At 50.8% G+C, this 20347-nt stretch overlaps 2 protein-coding genes across 7 annotated transcripts; both read right to left on the reverse strand.

Moving 5' to 3' along the window:
• Window positions 1–1248: 1248 nt before the first annotated feature.
• On the reverse strand, window positions 1249–7941 carry LOC101671225 (EBP cholestenol delta-isomerase). Of its 3 annotated transcripts, none has more exons than XM_004755015.3 (6): window positions 7793–7923; window positions 7457–7503; window positions 6561–6879; window positions 3904–3940; window positions 3641–3771; window positions 1249–3033 (listed from the first exon to the last, which is right to left on the reverse strand). In XM_004755015.3, exons 3-6 carry the CDS (start codon window positions 6859–6861, stop codon window positions 2810–2812), a joined length of 693 nt encoding a protein of 230 aa, XP_004755072.1. In that variant the 5' UTR covers window positions 6862–6879; window positions 7457–7503; window positions 7793–7923; the 3' UTR covers window positions 1249–2809. The 3 variants fall into 3 exon arrangements, with proteins under 3 accessions (XP_004755072.1, XP_004755074.1, XP_004755073.1); XM_004755017.3 differs by lacking the exon at window positions 7457–7503 and adding an exon at window positions 7223–7456 and having other exon boundaries at window positions 7793–7919; XM_004755016.3 differs by lacking the exon at window positions 7457–7503 and having other exon boundaries at window positions 7793–7941.
• Window positions 7942–8889: 948 nt separating this feature from the next.
• PORCN (porcupine O-acyltransferase) lies at window positions 8890–19738 on the reverse strand. 4 transcript variants are annotated; one of them, XM_004755007.3, is made up of 15 exons: window positions 19586–19737; window positions 18754–18926; window positions 17024–17216; window positions 16611–16654; window positions 16000–16181; window positions 15789–15919; window positions 15656–15673; window positions 14368–14382; window positions 14153–14278; window positions 13888–13988; window positions 12694–12770; window positions 12540–12603; window positions 12346–12431; window positions 11224–11334; window positions 8890–9326 (listed from the first exon to the last, which is right to left on the reverse strand). In XM_004755007.3, the coding sequence occupies exons 2-15, from the start codon at window positions 18887–18889 to the stop codon at window positions 9225–9227; spliced, it is 1386 nt and encodes a 461-aa protein (XP_004755064.1). In that variant the 5' UTR covers window positions 18890–18926; window positions 19586–19737; the 3' UTR covers window positions 8890–9224. The 4 variants fall into 4 exon arrangements, with proteins under 4 accessions (XP_004755064.1, XP_012912980.1, XP_004755066.1 ...); XM_013057526.2 differs by lacking the exon at window positions 11224–11334 and having other exon boundaries at window positions 19586–19738; XM_004755009.3 differs by lacking the exon at window positions 14368–14382.
• Window positions 19739–20347: the final 609 nt, after the last annotated feature.

Genomic DNA, 20347 nt, shown 5'->3' on the forward strand with positions numbered 1-20347 from the left:
AGAGTGTGCACAAGCCAGGGAAGGGGCAAAGAGGGAAAAGGGGATTCCCTCCTGAGCAGGGAGCCCTATGTGGGGCTCCATCCCAGAACCCCAGATCAGGACCTGAGCTGAAGGCAGATGCTTAACTGACTGAGCCACCCAGGCACCCTCGCATGATGCATTTCAATAAATAATTTACTAAAAAATTCATTTTTATGCTCTCTGGAGGTCCTAGCTTTTTAAGTTTGCCTTCATTTTATTTGATCCTTGCAAGACGTTGAGGTCAGTCCTGTCATTAAACAATGTATGTCTACTAAATATCAGCGGATTGAACACACTTTAGATTCCTCAAATCACCAAATACATGAAGAAATTCTTCTCACTTCACTGAATATCCATCTGGTTTGGACAAAATCAGACTGCCCTTACAAACGTAATTCCTAACAAAGGAGTCCTGTAAGATGCCTGGACTTCAGTTATTGTTGCAGTATTGTATGAATGCTACTCTTAACATTTTTTTAAAAAGATTCTATTTATTTGACAGACAGAGATCACAAGTAGGCAGAGAGGCAGAAGCAGGCTCCCTGCTGAGCAGAGAGCCCGACATGGGGCTCGATCCCAGGACCCTGGGATCATGACCTGAGCTGAAGGCAGAGGCTTTAACCTACTGAGCCACCCAGGCGCCCTTTATTTATTTTTTAGAGAGAGAGTGATAGAGTACGAGCTGGGGTGGAGGGGTAGTGGGGGGTGGTGGGAAGCGGACTTCCTACTGAGCAGGAAGCCCAACTCAGGGTTTGACCCCTGGACCCTGGGGTCATGATCCCAGCAGACACTTAACCAACTGAACCACCCAGGAGACCCTATTTTGGTATCTTTTAAAGTAATTGTTTCCTCGGTATTATTATTACATGGATGTCAATTTTTGAGAAGGTATAAATACTGGAGAATTTTTTTTTTGTAAGCCAGAGGATTTTCGGCATTTTTCTTCTGATCCATGTGCTTGAGTAATTAACACTTCTTATGAGTCCACTGGATTTTCTGAAGGAAATTAGGAATTTGAGAGTCTGTTTCTCATTACAATTATCACAGGGTGGGATGAGCAAAACACTAGCCTGGATTCTGGAGTTCAATCCCGATGGCAGCACTGGAGCCCAGGTTTTAAATGGGGATATAATGTGGTCAGATGTCTGTCTTGGTTGTGGAGAGGGCCTTGGCTGGAAAGACTGCTTACTGGAAGCAAGGTGATAAAAAAGGAGGTCCTTGTCATAGTCCTGGGGAGAACTTTCTCTTTCATTTATTTATTCTTCCATTCAACAAATACAAAGTGTATGCCAGGTGCTCTACATATATTAATTCATTTAATCTGCATAAAAATCCAATGAGGTAGGTACCCTTATGAGAATTTTACATGTGAGAGCACTGAAGGTCAAGGAGAAACACACTCAAGATCAAAGGGATAGTAAGTGGCACGGAGAGTTAAATGCAATGGCCAGAAGGTGGCTGTGCTCGGCTTTGGCTTTAACAGCCAGGCATTTCTCCAAATCTATACTGTAGGCTTGAGCAGAACCAGGATTTGAACTGAAGTCCTGTTCTGCTCAGGTCACCAGGAGCCAGTCTACAGGTATCCGCAGTTTTTTTCATTCTTTGTCATCTCCTCAAAGTTCCTCAAGTACCCATCTGTTTTATGACTCAAGGTCTATGAGGTTAATGACAGACTGTGGGAGGAGTGATGGGGGTGGGTCTATAGGGTGAGAGGTTATTCGTGGGATGAATGATGAGAATCTGTGGATACATCATAGGTGATCTGAAGGATGATAGGATGTGGGGTGAGTGATAGAAGATCTGTGGGTTAACTGGGGACCTGTGGGGTATGAGGTAACAAATTCTGCAAGGCAAGTTATGGGGGTTTGTAATATAAGTAATGACAGCCTATGGGGTAAATGATAGGGGATTTGTGGGGTGACTTGAGAGGGTCTGTGCTATCCATGATGGGGAGGGTCTACGGGGTGAGTTGTGGGGTTGTAGGGTATATGACTAGAGGTCTGCTGGGTAAGTCATGGGGTATGTGAAGTGAGTGATGGGTCTTGTGAGTTTTTGCGGTCCCTAGGGTGAGTGATGGGGATCTTAAGGGTACTGATGGGTGTCTTTGGAGTGACTAATGGGGGGAGTCTGAGGTGAGTGAAGTAAGATCTGTGAAGTTACTGATGGGGTGTCTATGGGGCACCTGATCAGGAGACACGAGGTTGAATAAATTGAAGAACTTCTAGATTTGGAAAGTTCTACAAAAAATGAGAAAGTGTGCTCTGGAAAGAACATCAAGGGTGTGAATGGATGATCACTTCTTAAGAGAAATAATGGGTGCCTCATGGATCTAATTAGTCATCATGGGACTCTGTGGGGTCAGTGATAAGGGGTTTGTTAGGTTATAGATTGGAAGCCTAAGTGATGATGACAGAGGGGGGTCTATGGCTGAGAGAACAGTGGTCCTTGAAATGAGTGAGGGAGGGGCTTGTGGGGTCAGTCACAGGACATCTCTGGGGTTAGTAATTAAAGATCTCTCAGTGTTAGGGTCAAGATCTTTTATTTCCTGATTTTAAAAACTGCCACCATCATGGCCCTTCTAGTTTCTTCTGTACCTTTGTCCCAGTGGCTCCTGGCTGTAGCTCCACACAGCTCCTTTCTTGCCCCTGCCTCTGGCCCTTCTGGTGCTTACCCATCAACCCGAGTTTGACAGATTAATTTGTTTTGTCCCTCCAACCTGCAGGACTGGACTCTTCTTCCTGGTGGAGGGTTCCTCGTCAGCCAGTGTTCAAGCCCAGCCTACTACTTATTAATTCAGCTTGCTCTTGGCTTTTGTGGTTTTGGTGTCCAGCATGCTCTGGGCATGAGCAAGCTTCTTTACAGAATCGAGCACAAGGATTCCAGGCAGCACCAGCCACAGGCCGTTCAAGAAGACAAAGTAAAACCAGAAGTAGAGCGGGTGGCCCAGCTCCCCATGCTGGAATCCATCCCGCTGCTCTGTTAGGAAATAGAGCACATCCCCATAGATCTGACCTGTGGGAGGTAAGAGGGGAAGAGGAAACCCAGTCAGGAGGAAAAGCTATTCCAAGGCATCTTCTAAGTCATCATTCAAGGTCTCAGAGCTGATTCTCAAATTTAGAGAGCTAAGAAATCTGAAAACATATGGCTGAAAATTTGAGGAATTAGAAAAGTGAGAATTCCAGAAATAAGAAGCTGAGAATTTCTCAACTCAGGAGAGTTCTTATCTCCAGAATTTAAGGAAGCTCAAAATACCTTTAATTCAAGACAGTGCAGGATTCCAGAACTAAAGAAAGCCAGCAGTGTAAGAACACAAGAGGACTGAATGCCCAGATGAAGGGAGCTCAGAATCCTAACCCTGGAGGAGCCAGGGGCTTCCTGCCACCTCATGTAACCTTCACAGGAGACATTGTGATGAAAGAGGAGGAGGGGGAAATGACCCTTTCCCACCTGAGAACACAGACTGAGAGGGTCATGGCTGTTCCAGAACCTCAGGATGATGTCATTCAGCCTGACTCAGCCCTGGGTGGACACAACTGAGAGGTGCTCTGTGTAGGGATCCCCCTGTGTCTGCGGATCCCCCATCAACCCCTCTAGGACCCAGTGTGGGCCCCCTCCTCACCTACAGAGACCACGAGCTGTAAGACAAAGCGGAGGGGCTGCTGGCGGAGAAAGGCGATCACCACCCATAGGCTGAGTGGTCCCCAAAGGCAAGCTGTGATGGTCTCCATGCATATCGTGAAGTTGTCACTCCTGTGGGAGGAGAAAGGATTGGGGAGCAGTGGCATCATTGTGCTGTACCCACAGGGCACCCCATTAGTGCTCCCCGACTCACCACCACCCCCAAATCAATGCAGGGCTCCCTTGATGGAGGCAAACACTTACAGGATATATCGGCTGTCTCCCTTGGCATACTCCTTCCCTGAAGAAGGTAAGAGACATACATGAAGAATAAAGGCAAGAAAAGGAATTCAGATGTGTGAGAGTTGAGGGCCCATGTAAGGTGGGCTTCATAACCTCTCCATGCCTCAGTTTCCTCATCTGAGAAATGGGGTAGCTGTTTGGATTCTAGAGTGAACATATGTATACAAGATAATGTGTGCAACCTGACCCAGAACAGTAAGTAACGCTGTGACTGTCTGGTATCCAATAAATGCGGAATAGAAGAAAGGAAGTCTAGGAGATGGGGTGAGTGAAGTAGCCAGTGAATATAAGAGAAAGAGAGAGAGAGCACGCATGAGTGAGCAAGCAAGCACAAAGGTGAACAGATGAGTGAATCAAGGAATGAGCAGAGAATTAATAAGAAAAAGACAGACCACTCAATGTAAAAATAGACAGGAGACAAGAAAAGGTTCTTTAGAAAACAGGATTCCAAAATGGTCAATAAACATATGAAATGTGTTCAAACTTCATTAATTACTAAGAAAAAGCAAATTAAAACCATAATGAGTATCACTTGCAGCCACTATGACTAAAACTAAAGAAACACCTGACCATCCAAGTGTTGGCGAGGATGTGGAGGAACTAGAACTCCCATATGCTGCTGGTGGGAAAATAAAATGGTATAGCCATTTTTATTTTTTTTTATTTTTTTTTTTTTAAGATTATTTATTTATTTATTTGTCAGTGATGGAGAGAGAGCGAGCAAGCACAGGCAGACAGAGAGGCAGGCAGAGGCAGAAGCAGGCTCCCTGCCAAGCAAGGAGCCCGATGTGGGACTCGATCCCAGGACGCTGGGATCATGACCTGAGCCGAAGGCAGCTGCTTAACCAACTGAGCCACCCAGGCGTCCCGGTATAGCCATTTTTAAAAACAGTTTGGCAGTTTTTTCATAAAGTTAAACACACATCTACCACTCTTCTCTTCCATATTTACCCAAGAGAAACAAAGGCGGATCTTCACACAGACTTGTGTTAGATCCAAGTGTTATGTAAGAATAGCAGTTTTATGGGTGCCTGGGTGGTTGTTGGTCAAGCATCTGCCTTTTGCGTAGGTCATGAACCTGGAGTCCTGGGATTGAGTTCTGCATCGGGCTCCCTGCTCAGTGAAAAGTCTGTTTCTCCCTCTCCCTCTGCCCCTCCCCCCTGCTCGTGCACTGGTGCTCTCTAATAAATAAATAAAATCTTTGAAAAAAACATAGCATAAAAATAATTTATTCATGAGGCCCAAAAGGAATATTATTTATAATAGCAAAAGACTGGGGCCACCTGGGTGGCTCAGTCATTGAGTTCTACCTTCACCTCAGGTCATGATCTCAGGGTCCTGAGATTGAGCCCTGTGTTGGGCTCCCTGCTCAGTTGGGAGTCTGCTTCTCCCTCTCCCGCTGCTTGTTCTCTCTCTCTTTCTCTCTCAAATAAATAAAATCTTCTTTTTATTTTTTTATTTTTATTTATTTATTTGACACAGAGAGAGAGATCACAAATAGCAAGAGAGGCAGGCAGAGAGAGAGGGAGAAGCAAGCTCCCCACCAAGCAGAGAGCCCAATGTGGGGCTCGATCCCAGGACCCCGAGACTATGATCCAAGCCAAAGGCAGAGGCTCAACACACTGAGCCACCCAGTATCCCCCAAATCTTTTTTTTTAATTTGTTCATTTGCCAGGGAGAGAGATCATAAGGAGGCAGAGAGGCAGGCGGGGGGGGGGGGGAGAGCAGGCTCCCCGCTGAGCAGAGAGCCCATTGTGGGGCTCAATCCCAGGACCCCAAGACCACGACCTGAGCCCAAAGGCAGAGGCTTAACCCACTGAGCCACCCAGGTGCCCCTTAAATAAATAAAAATGATTAAAAAAAAGATTAGAGGGAAATACCCTAAAATACTGGCCAAGTCAAATAATTCTGTAACATCCATGCTTTAAAAGCTTTTTATGAACTGATAAGGAGTGACCACATTGAAAAAAAGCAAAGTTCAGAGGTGTATATACCATATTACCATTTGCACAGAAGGGAAAAAAAGCGATGATGATGATGATGAAGGGCAGTTATGGCATCTACTGTCTGCCAACAGAGTTCTTAAAATCTTTTTTCAAGATTTATTTATTTATCTGAAAGAGAGAGCGTGTGTACAGGAGCAGGAGGGGCAGTGGGAGAGGGAGGTAATCTCAAATGGACTCCATGCTGAGTCCAGGGCTCCATCTCATGACCTGAGCTGAAAGCAAGAGCCAGATGCTTAACCCACTGTGCCACCCAGGCACCCCTGCTAGCACTGTTCTAAGTGACTTACATATTTTTGGGTTTTACCATCCCTCTTTTACAAATAGCAAACTGAGGCTTATCTGTATAATTTTGTGTAAGCAAGCCCTGGAAAAAAGCATACGCAATTATTAACATTGGTTAATAATTACAGAAACTTGGTGGACAGAAGGTAGATTTTCACTGCACACCTCTTTAAATGTTTTTTTTTTGACCCATATGAACAGATACTCAACAAAAAAGTTGAATATATTTTTTAAATAAATTAATGTTAGAGTTGGTGGGTGGATAAATATCTAAGCCAATCCCTGCCCAGAAAATTTCCTCCCACAGCCCTCAAAGAACTCAGGACTCACAGAGTTGGGATAAGAAAGCTTGGTCTCCAAGAAGGTCTTCGTGGTAGAGGCTGAACCAGCCCTCAATCACCATGTGAATGAACCCACACACTGCAAACCAGCACAGGGATAGTCGCCGCCAAGTCCCCAGTGGGACGACTGCAGCACGACCTGACAACAGCCATGTGGTCACAACCAAGACCCCAGAGACGGAGAAGAGGCCCGCAAGGAGATGCCAAGTGGGGCAGTCATTAGGCACAAAGTTGTCCAGCCTCAGGTGCCGAGGCCAGTATGGGTGCAAGGGGCTGGCGTTGGTGGTCATGTCTTTGCAGGCTGATGGCTGTATGTGGGCAAGTAGAAAGGAGAAAAAAAAAGAGAAAAACCTGAGCAAACAGAAAGCACAGAATGAGATCATAAAATCAAACCCAAACAATTTATTATCACAAGAAGTGTAAATGGACTAAAATTATCAGTTAACAGACTGGATTAAAAATAGCCTAATTATATGCTGTTTTAAAATCCCAACTATAAGGCTGTTCCAGTCCTCCAAGAGAGTCCCATGACGTGAAAGACACAGGAACCGGGTCAGGTTCTAGCCCTCATTGGTCACAGTCTGGTGGGCGGACACAAAAAAACAGACTAGGTCCCAGCTCTCACTGGTCACGCCCTGATAGGGGACGTACAAGGGCCGGGTGTGGTCCCTTCCTCAAGGGTCGTAGTTGGCTGAGGAGACACAGCGACCAGGCTGGGTTCCACTGCAAGGGTCAGGGTCTAGCAACTTTCAACAGGAAGCTATTCCCTCTCCCACAGTCCTGGAATCCGCAGGACAGAAGAGAGAAAACTAATCCGAACTACAACGTCAGGTTCAGTGTGTGCAAAGCCAGACCCTTCCTGAAATCGTGCATAACGCCACTAACCTGCAAGAGAAAGAGGAAAACGGAAGGCAGGAGTCTTGGGCGCAGTTCTAAACAGGAAAACGAGGGTGAAATACACAGACCACCAATTAGAAATAGAAGCCTCTGGTCTAGCTGCCCAATGAGAAGGCAGATCTTCTGCCGTCCCGGCAACCGCGCCGTAGCTGGGGGTCTTGCGCAGGCGCGTAGGGTGGGCGATGGGTGTCCGTGCATGGGACCCGTGCTGGGGGTGGTGGGGGGAGAGGGAGGGAGGAAGGGTCTAGCGCGGGCGTCGAGGGCCAGCTGTTTAGCCGTTGAGAGCTAGGGGATGGAGTGGCAGGTCGGGCGGAGGAAACTCACCCAGCGGCGTGGTCGCGGCGGCCTCGCTCACAGACTCCGGGGTCTCTCTAGGCTAGCTCTCTGGCTGCGTACAAACCCTTCGTTCCGACTTGTCCCCTCACAGGTTCCTCACCTTACGGAGCTGGCCAATGGAGGGGCTGCGAAGGCGGCCAGCGCCGCCCCTAACCAATAGGAGCTCTCTGTGTGCCGCCGGCCCCGCCCCCATGCGTGGTGCCATTTTCGCTGTTGGTTGAGACCCAGTCAGGAGTTGCGGGAAGGCTGGGACCCGCCAAGGTTCGTGGGCTTCCGCAGGGAGCCCTAGCTTCAATTTCCCTAGTCCGTTGTCAGTCAGTCGTATCAGAAACTGGGTGTTTTATCCTTATCTGCTGTTGAGTCAGCATTGCTCTGTGTTCGCTCACCTTTGCCCTCGTTTTTTAGGGACATCAATCAATGAGTTCCCAATCCTAATGCCCGAACCGGCGAGGAAACTAAATATGACAGCAGATCACATCTTGTACGTTGTGCCTCTGCCCTCTCCTTGGGCGCTTAGAACTCCTCAACGGTCATCTCCACTTCTGACTTAAGTCAGAACTAGTCAAAACCCGGGCTCCCCAGCGCTGCTGGCCAATTGGTATTGAGACCCTTAGTGTCCCTGTGCCAACTCAAGAGGGCCAATCCAAACTCCGTGACTCTAAACCAGCAGGCACCCCAGCCGTGCAATCAATCAGAACCCCGACCTATCCCACACCTTCCTATCCAATTAGAACCCATGACCTTCAGTTCTAAGGACCAATAAGCATGAACTCTTCATCTGTCTTGCTTTCCCCCCCTCTCTGCCCTAGTCAAAATAACGGATCAGAAAACCAGTTTTCCAGCCAGCTAGTATCAGGTCCCCCCACCACACACACATCCAACTATCCGTTTGTCCTGGCTCCACTCAAATCAAGTTGTGCAGTCCTCGAGCTCATCATCCAGCCCTGAACAATAATAAGTTAACCATGAACCAACCACAACCTGTTCCCTCTTCATGATTTCCATCTTCCAAACCTTTAGTCCGTGCTGTACCCATTCCTCACTCAATTCTATTCCCCACTGAGCAGTGAAGAAAGAGCCTTTTGTATCTTTCCTACTTTTATTTGACAATAACAAACTGCATATAAAAAGGGAGAAGGAAGGCGGGGGAGGCCCTGGATCTCCCCCTCTCTGTTTCCCCAAGCATCCTCCGCCCCTAGGCCCCAGCAGGGACCACCCCCTTCCCGCCTTATGGTGGAGTGGGGATCGACAGGCATGGAAATTGTGTGTGTGTGTGTGTGTGTGTGTGTGTGTAGGGGTGTCGGGGGGTCAAGGATGGAGAGGGGTCAAGAATTAGAGATAGGGCCTTCCCTCATCCCGCATCAGAGCTTGCACCCTGAGGAGGGGTCTTGAGGGAGCTATGAGGGTCCACAGATGTGCCTCAGCCTATGAGACGATAGAAGATCCAACATCCAAAAGTGACCCAGTGACTGGCCCAGCTGAGCTCTGACCACTTGTGGACAGTGTATGCCATGCCGTAGCCCTGTGGGAGAGAAAGAGGTGACAGTCCCACTCGGCAAGAACAAAAAAAGTTCTCAGGAAAACCCATCCTTTGTTTAAGGACATTTCTGTGACTCCATGCTAACCTACTAGGCGAGGCCCCAGAGAAGAGACTGGGTACATGTAAAAGGTAAGCAGAATCAGGTGTTATTTTTTTTCATGTTTTCTTCTTTAAATATTATTTTAAAAACAAAACAAGGCAATTCCATCCTCTGACTTGTACTCTCCCTAATATAGAAGGAGCTCCTAGAAATCAATTTTTCAAAAAGAAAAAAGAAACCTGGTAAAGGAAGGGAGTATGCCATTCTCACAAAGGAAAAATCCCACTGGTTCTTAAATATATGAAAAGATACTTAGCCTCACTCATAATCTTCCTCCTCTCAAACTGGCAAACCTATCCAGGAAGTCTGAGAGGCACTCTGTTGGTAGGGCAACGGGTATGGTCAGACACTGCTGGGGGGAGGCAAAAAAGTAACTCCTTCATTGTAACTCTCAAGGCTAGATCCTATAGTTCTGTCTGCACCTGTGTGGATCCATATGGGTACCAGGGTATTAGTACTTGCTGTAGCACCATCTGCAATAGGAAAGGGCTGGAAATCACCTAGGTGTTCACTGATGACGGGCAAACTACACTGTGTCATATCGTCATACCCTCGCAATGGAAAACAAATGAATGAGGACATTCCATGTACTTATGCGGAAGATTTTCAAGAACGATTATGTGAAAACAGTGACATGCAGAATGGTATCATTCATGAGTTCTTTTAGGGTAAAACCTGGGGTGGGGGAGGGAATCAAAATATAAATCTACTGTTGTGCTTATATTTTAGTGGGACATTTTAATGAAATGAATAAAAATAGTTACCTGTAAGAGGGGAGGAAGGAGACCGTAAGAGCAAGACTTTTCCCTGAACATCTTGAATACTGTTTTGTTTTTGAACCTTGTGATTTATGCATTAACTATTTTTAAATGTTTTAGTAAAAATTAAAACCCCAATTTTGCACACTCAACCTGAATGAAGATTAAAAATTGTTTTTAATGACAAAATAGAAAATAAAAGTTTTATTTTCAATTAAAAATAAAAAAACGCAACTAAAAGAGAAGCAAAACCTGGATCCTGCAAGAGCCATGTGAAGAAACAGTATTTTTAAAATCATCTTTCATTTAAAAAGGGAGTAAAATCTGGAATGTGCATACTCCACATGAATAAAAATAGCACATACATTTTAATGTACATTTTTAAAGCAGAATCCAGAGTTTGCACATTCAACCTGAGTAAAAATACTTCTTAATTAAATAAGAAAGAAACCTTATGCATTCTATTGAAACAAAAATATGATGAAATAATTAATTTTTTGAAGAGTAAAACCTGGGGGTGCCTGGGCGGCTCAGTTGGTTAAGAGGCTGCCTTCAGCTCAGGTCATGATCCTGGGGTCCTGGGATTGAGCCCCTGCGTTGGGCTCCTTGCTTGCCAGGGAGCCTGCTTCTCCCTCGCCCTCTGCCCCTCCCTCCTCTGCTCCTGTTTCTCTCTCTCTCTCTCTCTCTCTCTCACACACACACACACACACACACACACACAAATAAATAAACAAAATGTAAAAAAAAAAGAAAACTGGGATTTTGCTCATCTCTATAAAATAAATTTTATAAGTAAACTAAACATAGTTTGCACGCCTTGCCCTAAGAAGAGCCCCAACAGGATGAGTCCAGCAGAAGGACCCTGAGAAAGGAGAGGATCCAAGAGCACTAGCTTCGCAAGTGCTAGACAGACACATGACACGAGGTCCTCAATGCCTCAGCCTCTTCACCTTTGCTCTCATGGTTCCCATGAGCGGGTAGCACGTCCCTAAGTAACCTCCAGCCCAGGGCCCCACCTCACCTGCTCCTCTGTGGTGTCGTCCACATCGACATCAAACAGGGAGCCCAGGTAGGCCAGGTGGAAGATGGCCAGGGCCCCAAAGAGCAGGTTTAAGACTCGCACCCCCAGGCCCTGTGGGGGACAGATGGATATGCTTGGCAGCTGGATCTACTCACTGTCCCCCAGCCCCGCCCGGCCAGGGGAGCCCAGGGAGATGCACAAACCCCAGTGGGTCCCAGGAAGGAGGATGTCCAGGGCACAGAGCACCCCCTGGGGTTTGGATCTTCCTACGGGAGCCCCAGAGGTACCCAGGGATGAGGGTACTGTTAGCCTGGGGGCATCCAGGGGGAGAGGCGAGTGTTGAGGCAGAGGAGGAAGAATGGAGGGGCTTCAGCTGGGGGCTTATGGTGATAAACGTTGGTTGCCAGGCGGGAGGCAAATCTGAGGTGGTCCATATTTCTTATTGCAAACAATGAAAAAACGAACAGAAAGGAATCCCCACCATGACCTATGAGATCCACCTTTCCCCACCGCCCTCGCTCACTGGGCTCAAGCCACACTGGCCTCCTTGTTATTCCTCAAATATTCCAGGCTCTCCCATCTCAGAGCTTTTACACAGGTTGTTCTCTCCCTACCTGGAATGCCTCTCTTCCTCATCTCCTCCAGTTCAAGAACTCAAGAGTCACTTCCCTATTTAAAATTGAAACCATTCACACCCCCGCCCCATACTTCCCTTCCCCTTTCCCTCACGTCTTTTTTCCTTGGCATTAATCCCAATCTAAGAAACTATTATACTTTCGTGACTTTTTAAAAATTTACTGTCTTATCTGTTAAAAGGCTTGTCCCATACGGCTGGGACTTTAGTCTCATTTGTTCACCACTGTGTCCCCAGGGCCTAGAACAGTGCCTGATACCAGCAGGTGCTCAATAAATATTCATGGGGCAAGGTGGGGAACGGATGCCAGGTGTGTATACAGCAGAGGCTTGATAATGTTTGTGAGAGAAATGGATGCCAGGGTTCTGGGGATGGCTCAGGCACCAGGAGAGGAAGCTGGACACCCTGAGATGGACAGAAGATGGAGACGGAAGTAACGTTCTTGAGGGGAAGTGTTGGGCATGAGGTTGCCCGGGCTGAACCCTCACCAAGCGATGCCGGTGCGAACAGTTTGGTGGGCACCGTTTCGACAAGACGCAGGCACTGAGGATCCGAGCCAGGCGCTTCCGGAGGACTGGGGTGGATGCCAGGAGGTAAGGGGGTCAGGTTAGCCTCAGGGGACAATGGTTCTAGCCCTGCCCCCACCTCCTATCCCATCTGCTGGGCTGGGCTCAGCACTCACCATGTTCCACATAAGTGATAAACGCCAGGGACAGCAGCACCGCAGCCAAATGGAAGCTGAAGCCCTGGAGGGCCCAGGGGGCAAGGAGGTGAGTAAGGAGAGGCCCTGCCCCCCCCAGCTCTCCCCACCCCACATCCCGCTCTGCCCTGCTCACGTGCAGGAGGGCACTGGCTGCATAGGTAACCAGCACGGCTGAGAAGGTCCCCAGGCGGAGAGCATTCTTGAAAACATCTGGAAGGGGGAGATGCAAATCAAGAGTCTTCTGGGATTCCCCTCTGCCCTCCCCAGGGGGCCAGAGGGCAAGGAGAGGGACCCAAACCTACTGGAGCCCCCAGGATAAAATCTTTATCATGGTCCCAAATGTCCCATGTCCAAAACTCAGCTCCTCATCTTCCCTCCTGAGCTCCTCCTCCCATAGCAACCCCAAGTTCAGCCAAGGTCAACTCAACTCTTCCCACTCCTCAGAGCAAAAACCTAAAATCACCCTCGCTCTGCCCTCTTCTACCCTCTCCCCCATTTCGACAACCAAACTCTCAGCAAATCCTGTCAGTTCCATCTCCAGAATGTATCCAGAATCTGCCCTCTCTTCACACCCACTGCCACCACCATCACAGCTTGCTTGGACTATTGCCGTGACCTCCTCCCTGCTTCCACCTTGTCTGTTCTCACAGCAGCTGGAGGGGCCTGTTACAACCCAAGTCAGCTCTCAGCCCTCTTCTGCTCACACCCCTGCTGTGGTGCTACTTCCGAGAAAAAGCCCCAGTCCTCCCTGTGGCCAGTGAAGCCCTCCAGCCCCCTGTTACCTTTCTGCCCTCACCTCCTGCTGCTGGTCCCCACTCACTCTGCTCTCCCGGCCCTGATCTCCTCCCTGTTCCTCAGATACATGCACAGTATGCTGCCTCAGGGCCTTTGCACAGGCTGTTCCCTCCATCTGTTTACCCTCTTCCCCCACACATCGGTATTGCTTGTTCTTTCATCTAGCTCACGTCTTTGCTCAAATGTCACCTCCTCAGTGGGACTTACTCTGGCTAATTCATTTAAAATTGCAACACTCCCCCTGCCCTCACTCCTGCCAACACTCCCAGATCATCTTTACCTGCTTCATTTTTTTTTCTTTACCATAGCACCTGTCACCACTTGCACTATTACATATTATTTTTTCTCTTACTGTCTGCTCTCCCCCACAAAAATGTCAGCTCCACAGGGGCCAGGGACTTTTTCCCCCCCTGGTTCCTGCAGTATCCTCAGTGCCTAGTATACAATAGGCTCTCAGTAAACATTACATGAATGGGGAAGGGCCTGGATCGAGGGCTCCCAACTCTCTTGGAGCAGTGACTTGGTGACTCACAGTTATTTAGCCAATAAGACATGGGCAGGTTCCAGCTCGTGACAACTTCCACCATGGACCGGGGCAGCTCCACGTTCAGTGGCTTGGATACAGTCAGGTCCCTGTAGGCAAAAGAGACCTGCAAATTCATCTGGGGTCTTAAGCCATCCATCTGACCTCCATACTTTTATCTTGGCTGTTCCCTCCCCTGGGACTCCCTCCCACCTCCCTGCAGCTCCTCTAGGCAGCACCCTAAGGGAGAGGGGGGGCCCCCAGCCCTCCCCACCATTCCAGGTGATCCTTCTCCTCGGTGAAGCCGGCCCCTGCCAACGTGGCCGTGGCCTCGGACAGAAAGCCCACAAAATAGTTGCTGAAGTGGAAGGAGACAGCACTCTCGTAGGCTCGCAGCCACCTGGGGAGAAAGTGGTGGAAGGATCACTCCCAGGCCCGGCATGACACCCCACCACATGTCAGGTCCCCAGCCCCACTCTGAAGACTCACCTTACCATGGTGCCCCTAGAGCCCCCAGGGGTCAGGAAGGCAGCAGAGGAGAAAGGAAAGAGAGTCAGAGAGGACCTGGAGGCTGGGCGGAGTTGTTTGTAGACAAGACAAGACAGAAACATGGCAGCAAAAGATAGTCACATGCACACGTACACTCTCAGTTTCACACGCCTCAAGTGGAAGTGTGCGCAGCCCTACGGTATGACCTGGTCCTACAGCCTCACATGGCCAGACATCCAGACCCAGCCACTGTCAGAGGCCTGACCTCACGGCGCCACACAGCGACACAGCCACAAGGCCAGACACAAATGCTATCAGACTCCCAGGCTCACAGCCGTCCAGTCTGACCCAGTGACGCTAAGATACACCAGAGTCCTTTACTTAGGCACAGACACAATCAGGTAAAATGCTTTGCACACGTAGGCGATACTACGCTCAACCCAGTCATCCTGTCAGCTGTACAGTCAGACATGGTGAAAGACAGACTGCGGCCCGGACAAAGTGTAGGTTCTGGAATCGGGCCTGGGAATAATGCCCGGATGCTTAGCTAGGTGACACTCGTTAAATCTCTCCACCCTTTGGGGGCCTCATTCAGCATCAGACACCATCAGCGGCCAGTGAGTGGGGGCACTGGGTCATACAGTCAACAGTCAAACAGTCAAACAGTTGGATGAAATCCTACAGTCACACTAGAAAGTAGATGGTCAGTCCCACAGATGGGCATGGACACATCGTCGGTCATGAGGCCACAGCCAGACAACACCAGGCGGCCAGACAAGGCAGACTCACAGGCAGAATCCGTCACAGACAGGCACACAACAAGCTATGCATGGTCAGACCCATTCCCAGCCAGAGTCACAGACGACCCAGCTTTATCTTTTCCAGTGACAGGCATACATCCCATCACTGACAAAGGCACAGAGAGACAGCTGGAACACCAGTCCCACACAGAGGGTGAGTAGCTGACAGGTGAACGACCCACATACACCAGTGTCACAGGCAGGTCGGCGTCACCCACCAATATATACTTGTCAATCCCCATTGTCATCCCATAATTTGTTCCTAGCCGTAAACTAGGTGGACAGCCAGGCACAGTTGGAGTGTCAGTCACATGGAGTCACAGAGCTAACTGTGGTCGAACAACAGCCATAGACACTCAGCCTCTGTCTAGTCATGGGATAGATGGTCCCAACAGTCTCGGACTTACAGAACAAACCAGACACAGACTGCACCCCCCACCCCGACCCCTAGTCAGCCCCACTTGCCCTTAGCACCTGCCCTCATTTACCTGGCTTTGCGTTTCTTGCTGTAGTAACAGAAGACAGACAGAAGAATTAAGAGACAGGCTCAGAGCTGGGGAGACCCCAGGTCCCTCCCCATCCCCCTCCCTGTTGGGCAGAGGCCTCGAAGGCTGTGCTCACTTGCGAAGGAGGCGGTCACCATCAAGGGGGATGAAGTATGGGAAGAGGTAGGGGCCCACACAGGTGGACAGCACAAGGCACAGGAGGGCCAACGCCAGGCTCCGGGCCACCTTCTGCAGCCATTGGCGGCTCTGTGGGGATCAAGGCTCCATGAACACTGCCCCACCATGGCTCCCACAGTCCCTGCCCACCTGTCCACCCAGGACCTCACCAGCGGGCGGCCTTGGACAGCCTGTAGGTAGCTGTGGAAGGATATCCAGGGCCCAAAGACGATGGTGCCCACGAAGTAGAGGTAGCCCATGAACTCCATGGGCGAGGGCACTGCACCCACCTCGCCCCGGTCCAGGTCGAAGCCCAGAGACACCGCCTTCATGGCCACGATCATCTGGGCCCCTATGTGTGGCGCCCATGGTCAAGTGGACAGGCAAAGAGCAGGTCCGCGTGGGGGAATGGGGAGCACCAGGTGAGAGGTGGTGGGAGATGAGGAGGTCAGGTGTGGACGGGTGGGCACGGTGTCAGACAGGCAGGTGAGCAGAGGGGGCCCAGGACCAGCAGACGCCTTGAGTCAAGTGTCAGGCGCTTGCGCACGTGAGATAGGATAGACAGATGGCGCGGGGGGGGGGGGGGGGGGGGGTGGAGGGGAAGGCATGGGAGAGAGAAACACAGATGTAAGGGGAATCTGAGGCCCGCGTGTCTACCAGGGCAGGCAGATGAGGGAGAAAAGCAGGGAAGGACAGACAGGGTTGGGGGAGTTAGGAGCCGTGGAGCAGGGCAGGAAGACAGGGGCGGGAGGGGGCAGGTGAGAGGGCCGGGACCACCTACCTCGCATCTTGTGCCATGTCACGGTGTCCACCATGTGCATCTCACTACGGAAAAAAGGTGGTCTTGGCTCCATGATTCCCATGGTCTCAGAGACCACAAAGTGGGGGAAACCCAGGCGCAGAGACGTTACAGCTCCCCTCCCGGCACATCCCCATCCTGCACAATCTCCTGGAGGAATAATTCTCCAGGACTCAGGACTCCCTCCTCCAGGGGGAGCCCAAGCCCAGCCTGTCCGGTACAGCCTTTAGAAAGAACCAGTCTCCCCAGACTCCCGCACCCCCCCCCACTCTGGGAATCCCCTATGCCCTCCTCGTCCTGGACAGCTTCACGAGGAGTGGCCTGGGCCCCCCGCCCCCCCCGCACCCCCCCCGCCCTTTGGCCCACAACGTGGGGAGAAGGACTCGCACCCATACCCCATGAGCAGGTAGATGAGGATGGTGACCGATAGGAAGACGCCGCGATGGGAGGAATGTCGGCAGAGGAACAGCACGAGGTAGCACAAGAGGCTGAGCAGCACGACCCAAACCATGTGCAGCTGGAAGAAGTGGTAGAGGCTGAAGAACCCCCCTGCCACAGTGCTCGCATGCTTCAGGTAGGACGGCAACCCTTCGGGTGGAGCGGGGGGAGACAAAGAGAACAAGAACGGGAAGTTGGCTGGGCCGGGAGGAAGGGAGGGCCACCGGGCAGAGGGCAGAATAAGAGGTGGCAATGTGGTGAGATTGCAGGGGTGGGGAGGGGGGAGGGGGCCGAAGCGGGTGAGCTTGAGAGGGGAGCCGAGAAGAAACATCTGTAAAGGACATTTTTGGGAACCCTGGGTGAAATATGAATATTGACTTATGTTGGATAATTATTATCGCACCCAGATTATATTTCTTGGGGAGGAGGGGGAGGGTGTGCTTGTTGGGGGAAGATGTCCTTGTTCTTGGGGAGGCACACACTGAAGGGTTTGGGGCGAAGTGTCAGCACATTCTTCACAGGATTCAGGAAGATGATAGATAGGTAGATAGACCTAGTGTTAAGATGTTGACAGTTGGGGGGGGCGCCTGGGTGGTTCAGTGGGTTAAGCCTCTGCCTTCGGCTCAGGTCATGATCCCAGGGTCCTGGGATTGAGCCCCGCATCGAGCCCCGCATCGAGCCCCACATCGAGCCCCGCATCAGGGCTCTCTGCTCAGCAGGGAGCCTGCTTTCCCTCCTCTCTCTCTCTGCCTGCCTCTCTCCCTACTTGTGATCTCTGTCTGTCAAATAAATAAATAAAATCTTAAAAAAAAAGATGTTGACAGTTGGAGAATCTGATAATGCATATATAGGTGTTCAGAACATTATCCTTTCAGCTTAACTTTTTGGTAAGTTCAAAATATTTCAAAATGATGAACCTTGTCGGGGGGACATCCATTTAAAACAAAACCAAAAAAAGGGGGCACCTGGCTGGCTCAGTTGGTGGAGAGTGCAACTCTTGATCTCGGGTCATGAGTTCGAGCTCCACATTGGATGTAGATTACAAAAAAAAATCAATAAATAAACATTAAAGAAAAGAAAAGGAAAAGAAAGTGTAGAAGCTTTGAATCTCAGATTTCCAAAATTCTCAGCATCCTATAAGAAAGTTGGGAACTTGGAATTGTATCATTTGGATACAGGCTTGCCACGATTGTGGAAGAATTCCAGAATCCCACAATCCAGAAATCTCATCATGCCCGGACTCTCAAAATCCAGAATACCAGCATTTTGGAAGGCTACACTATGAGAATTTCTATTTGTCAGAATGCCCAAACTCTGTAACGTGGTACTTAGGGATTCCATAGCTGACATCGGCATCCCAGAAGCTTGTAACCTTGGGATGGAGACATTTCAGGATCCCAAGATCCAAGAAGCTCAGCTTTCTAGAATCCCAGAAACCCAGGCATACTGAAGGATGTGGCTTGTCATGGCAGGATGTGGCTTGGTGTGGTGTGGCATGGAGTGACTGGGCATAGCGGGACGTGGTGTAATAGAATGGTACTTGGGCTGCTGGCATGTGGTGGGCTAGACACGTTGGCGTCCGGCTTGGCATGGCAAGATGTAGCAGGTTAAAATGTGGCTTGGGATGGATAAATGTGGTATGTGTGATACGGCCTCGGTGCTGGCACCTGGTGCGGCAAGCACTTACCAAGCCTCCAGAGGAGCCGGCAGGCGAGGCAGATGGCAAGGAGCAGCCAGATCTGATCAAGGCCCTGCTGGGCAGTAGGCAGGAGACAGCCCTGCAGCAGTTGCTGGAAAAATTCCTGGCGGCTGAAGGTGGCCATTGCGAACCCCCACGGATGGATGGACAGATGGATAGACCTGTCAAAGTGGGGACACACAGGGAGCCAGGATGTCCGTGGGGCAGACCATGCTCAAGGGATGGACTTGAACACTCAGATTTCAGTTTGGGGCTGTCTGTCAGGAGACATGGTCCTGGGGGGCTGGGAGAGGGTGTGAATGTCAGGTACATCCGACAGAGCCACCAACTGTGTGTGTGTGAATGGGCGTCCGGGGTGAACACACACAGCCCATGACCTGTAGTGAATGAAGGACCCGTGTCTCTTGTATGCTGTGAACAATCCGGGTCCGATGTAATTGAATGGTGTATATTCTAGGCCCACATATCAAATGGGGGGCCCCCCGGGTTTCCGAGGTAGAGTCACTCTGTGTGGAGGGCAAAGAGGGAGATCCTGTGACACTTGGGGGCCGTGTGCATCTCTTCTTCTATGGATGTGGGGGGTGTCCTGTATCCCCCGCGCGCCCCATCTCACCCCCACCTGGCCTCTTGTAGCCGCCAACAAAGCTCTGCCCAGGCCCGGGAGCTGCAGGGAGGTGAAGCTGGCAGTCAGGGATGTAGCAATTGGAGCAGTGGGAAAGGTGATGGAGAGGGGGCCCCAGGACACGCGCTGCAGACCCGCGCGGAGAGGCCGGCTCAGGATGGGAGCAGGGCAGCCGCACGCGCACTGCTGGCGACTTACCTGGCAGGAAGGAAGCTGCGGTCCTGGGGGCCGGGGACGCACCGCCGCCGCCACCGTCGCCGCCTCCTCCGGGCAGCCTCCCCCGCAGGCCGCAAGGCCGGGACCAGCTGCGGCTCCCTGGGCGGCGCGGAGAGCGGGCCCTTTAAATCCCGGGGAGGCCCGGCCGGCCAGCTCGGCCAATGAGAGGGCAGGAGAGGGGCGGGGACGGAGGAGGAGGGGAGCCGGAGGAGCGAGGGAAGGAGGAGCGGGAGGTTGAGAGGAGCGGGGCGCGGGAGGACGTCTGCGCGCGGAACGTTCGCGCCCGCACCTATCCGGCCTCTTGGGGCTGTTCCAGCCCCTTGAAGGTTCGCGTCGGGAGGTCTTCTGGCGGCCCGGAAACAAACTTTCCAATCGTCAAATTCCTAATCCTTCAAGAAGCTGAGACGCGGAGGGATGGGGGAGGGAAAAGGCAAGCCCGCTCCCGCGACCCGGCCCAACTGCCCACCCGCGCGAGTCTTCTGGCCACTTTTGTCCCCCTTTCCCCCCCCGCCCCCCGTTTCACAGATAGGAGAATAAATCGAGATCTCTCCTTTCCCAACCGGTGAGGGAACTGAAGGAATCTCCAGCCCTACCCACCCGCAGAGACGGGTCAGAAGCATAATTACTGTGTCACCTAGGAGCACGAATTCGGCGCCTGTGCTTCCCCTAGGGATTCCTCGTGAGCACTTGGCTTGTCGTTGAGACTGATACGCCCGCATAACTCCCTACTGGACTCACTCCTGC

The sequence above is a fragment of the Mustela putorius genome, unplaced genomic scaffold (genome assembly GCF_011764305.1).
Source record: "Mustela putorius furo isolate JIRA1106 unplaced genomic scaffold, ASM1176430v1.1 tig00003903_pilon_pilon_pilon, whole genome shotgun sequence".
Taxonomy (NCBI): domain Eukaryota; kingdom Metazoa; phylum Chordata; class Mammalia; order Carnivora; family Mustelidae; genus Mustela; species Mustela putorius.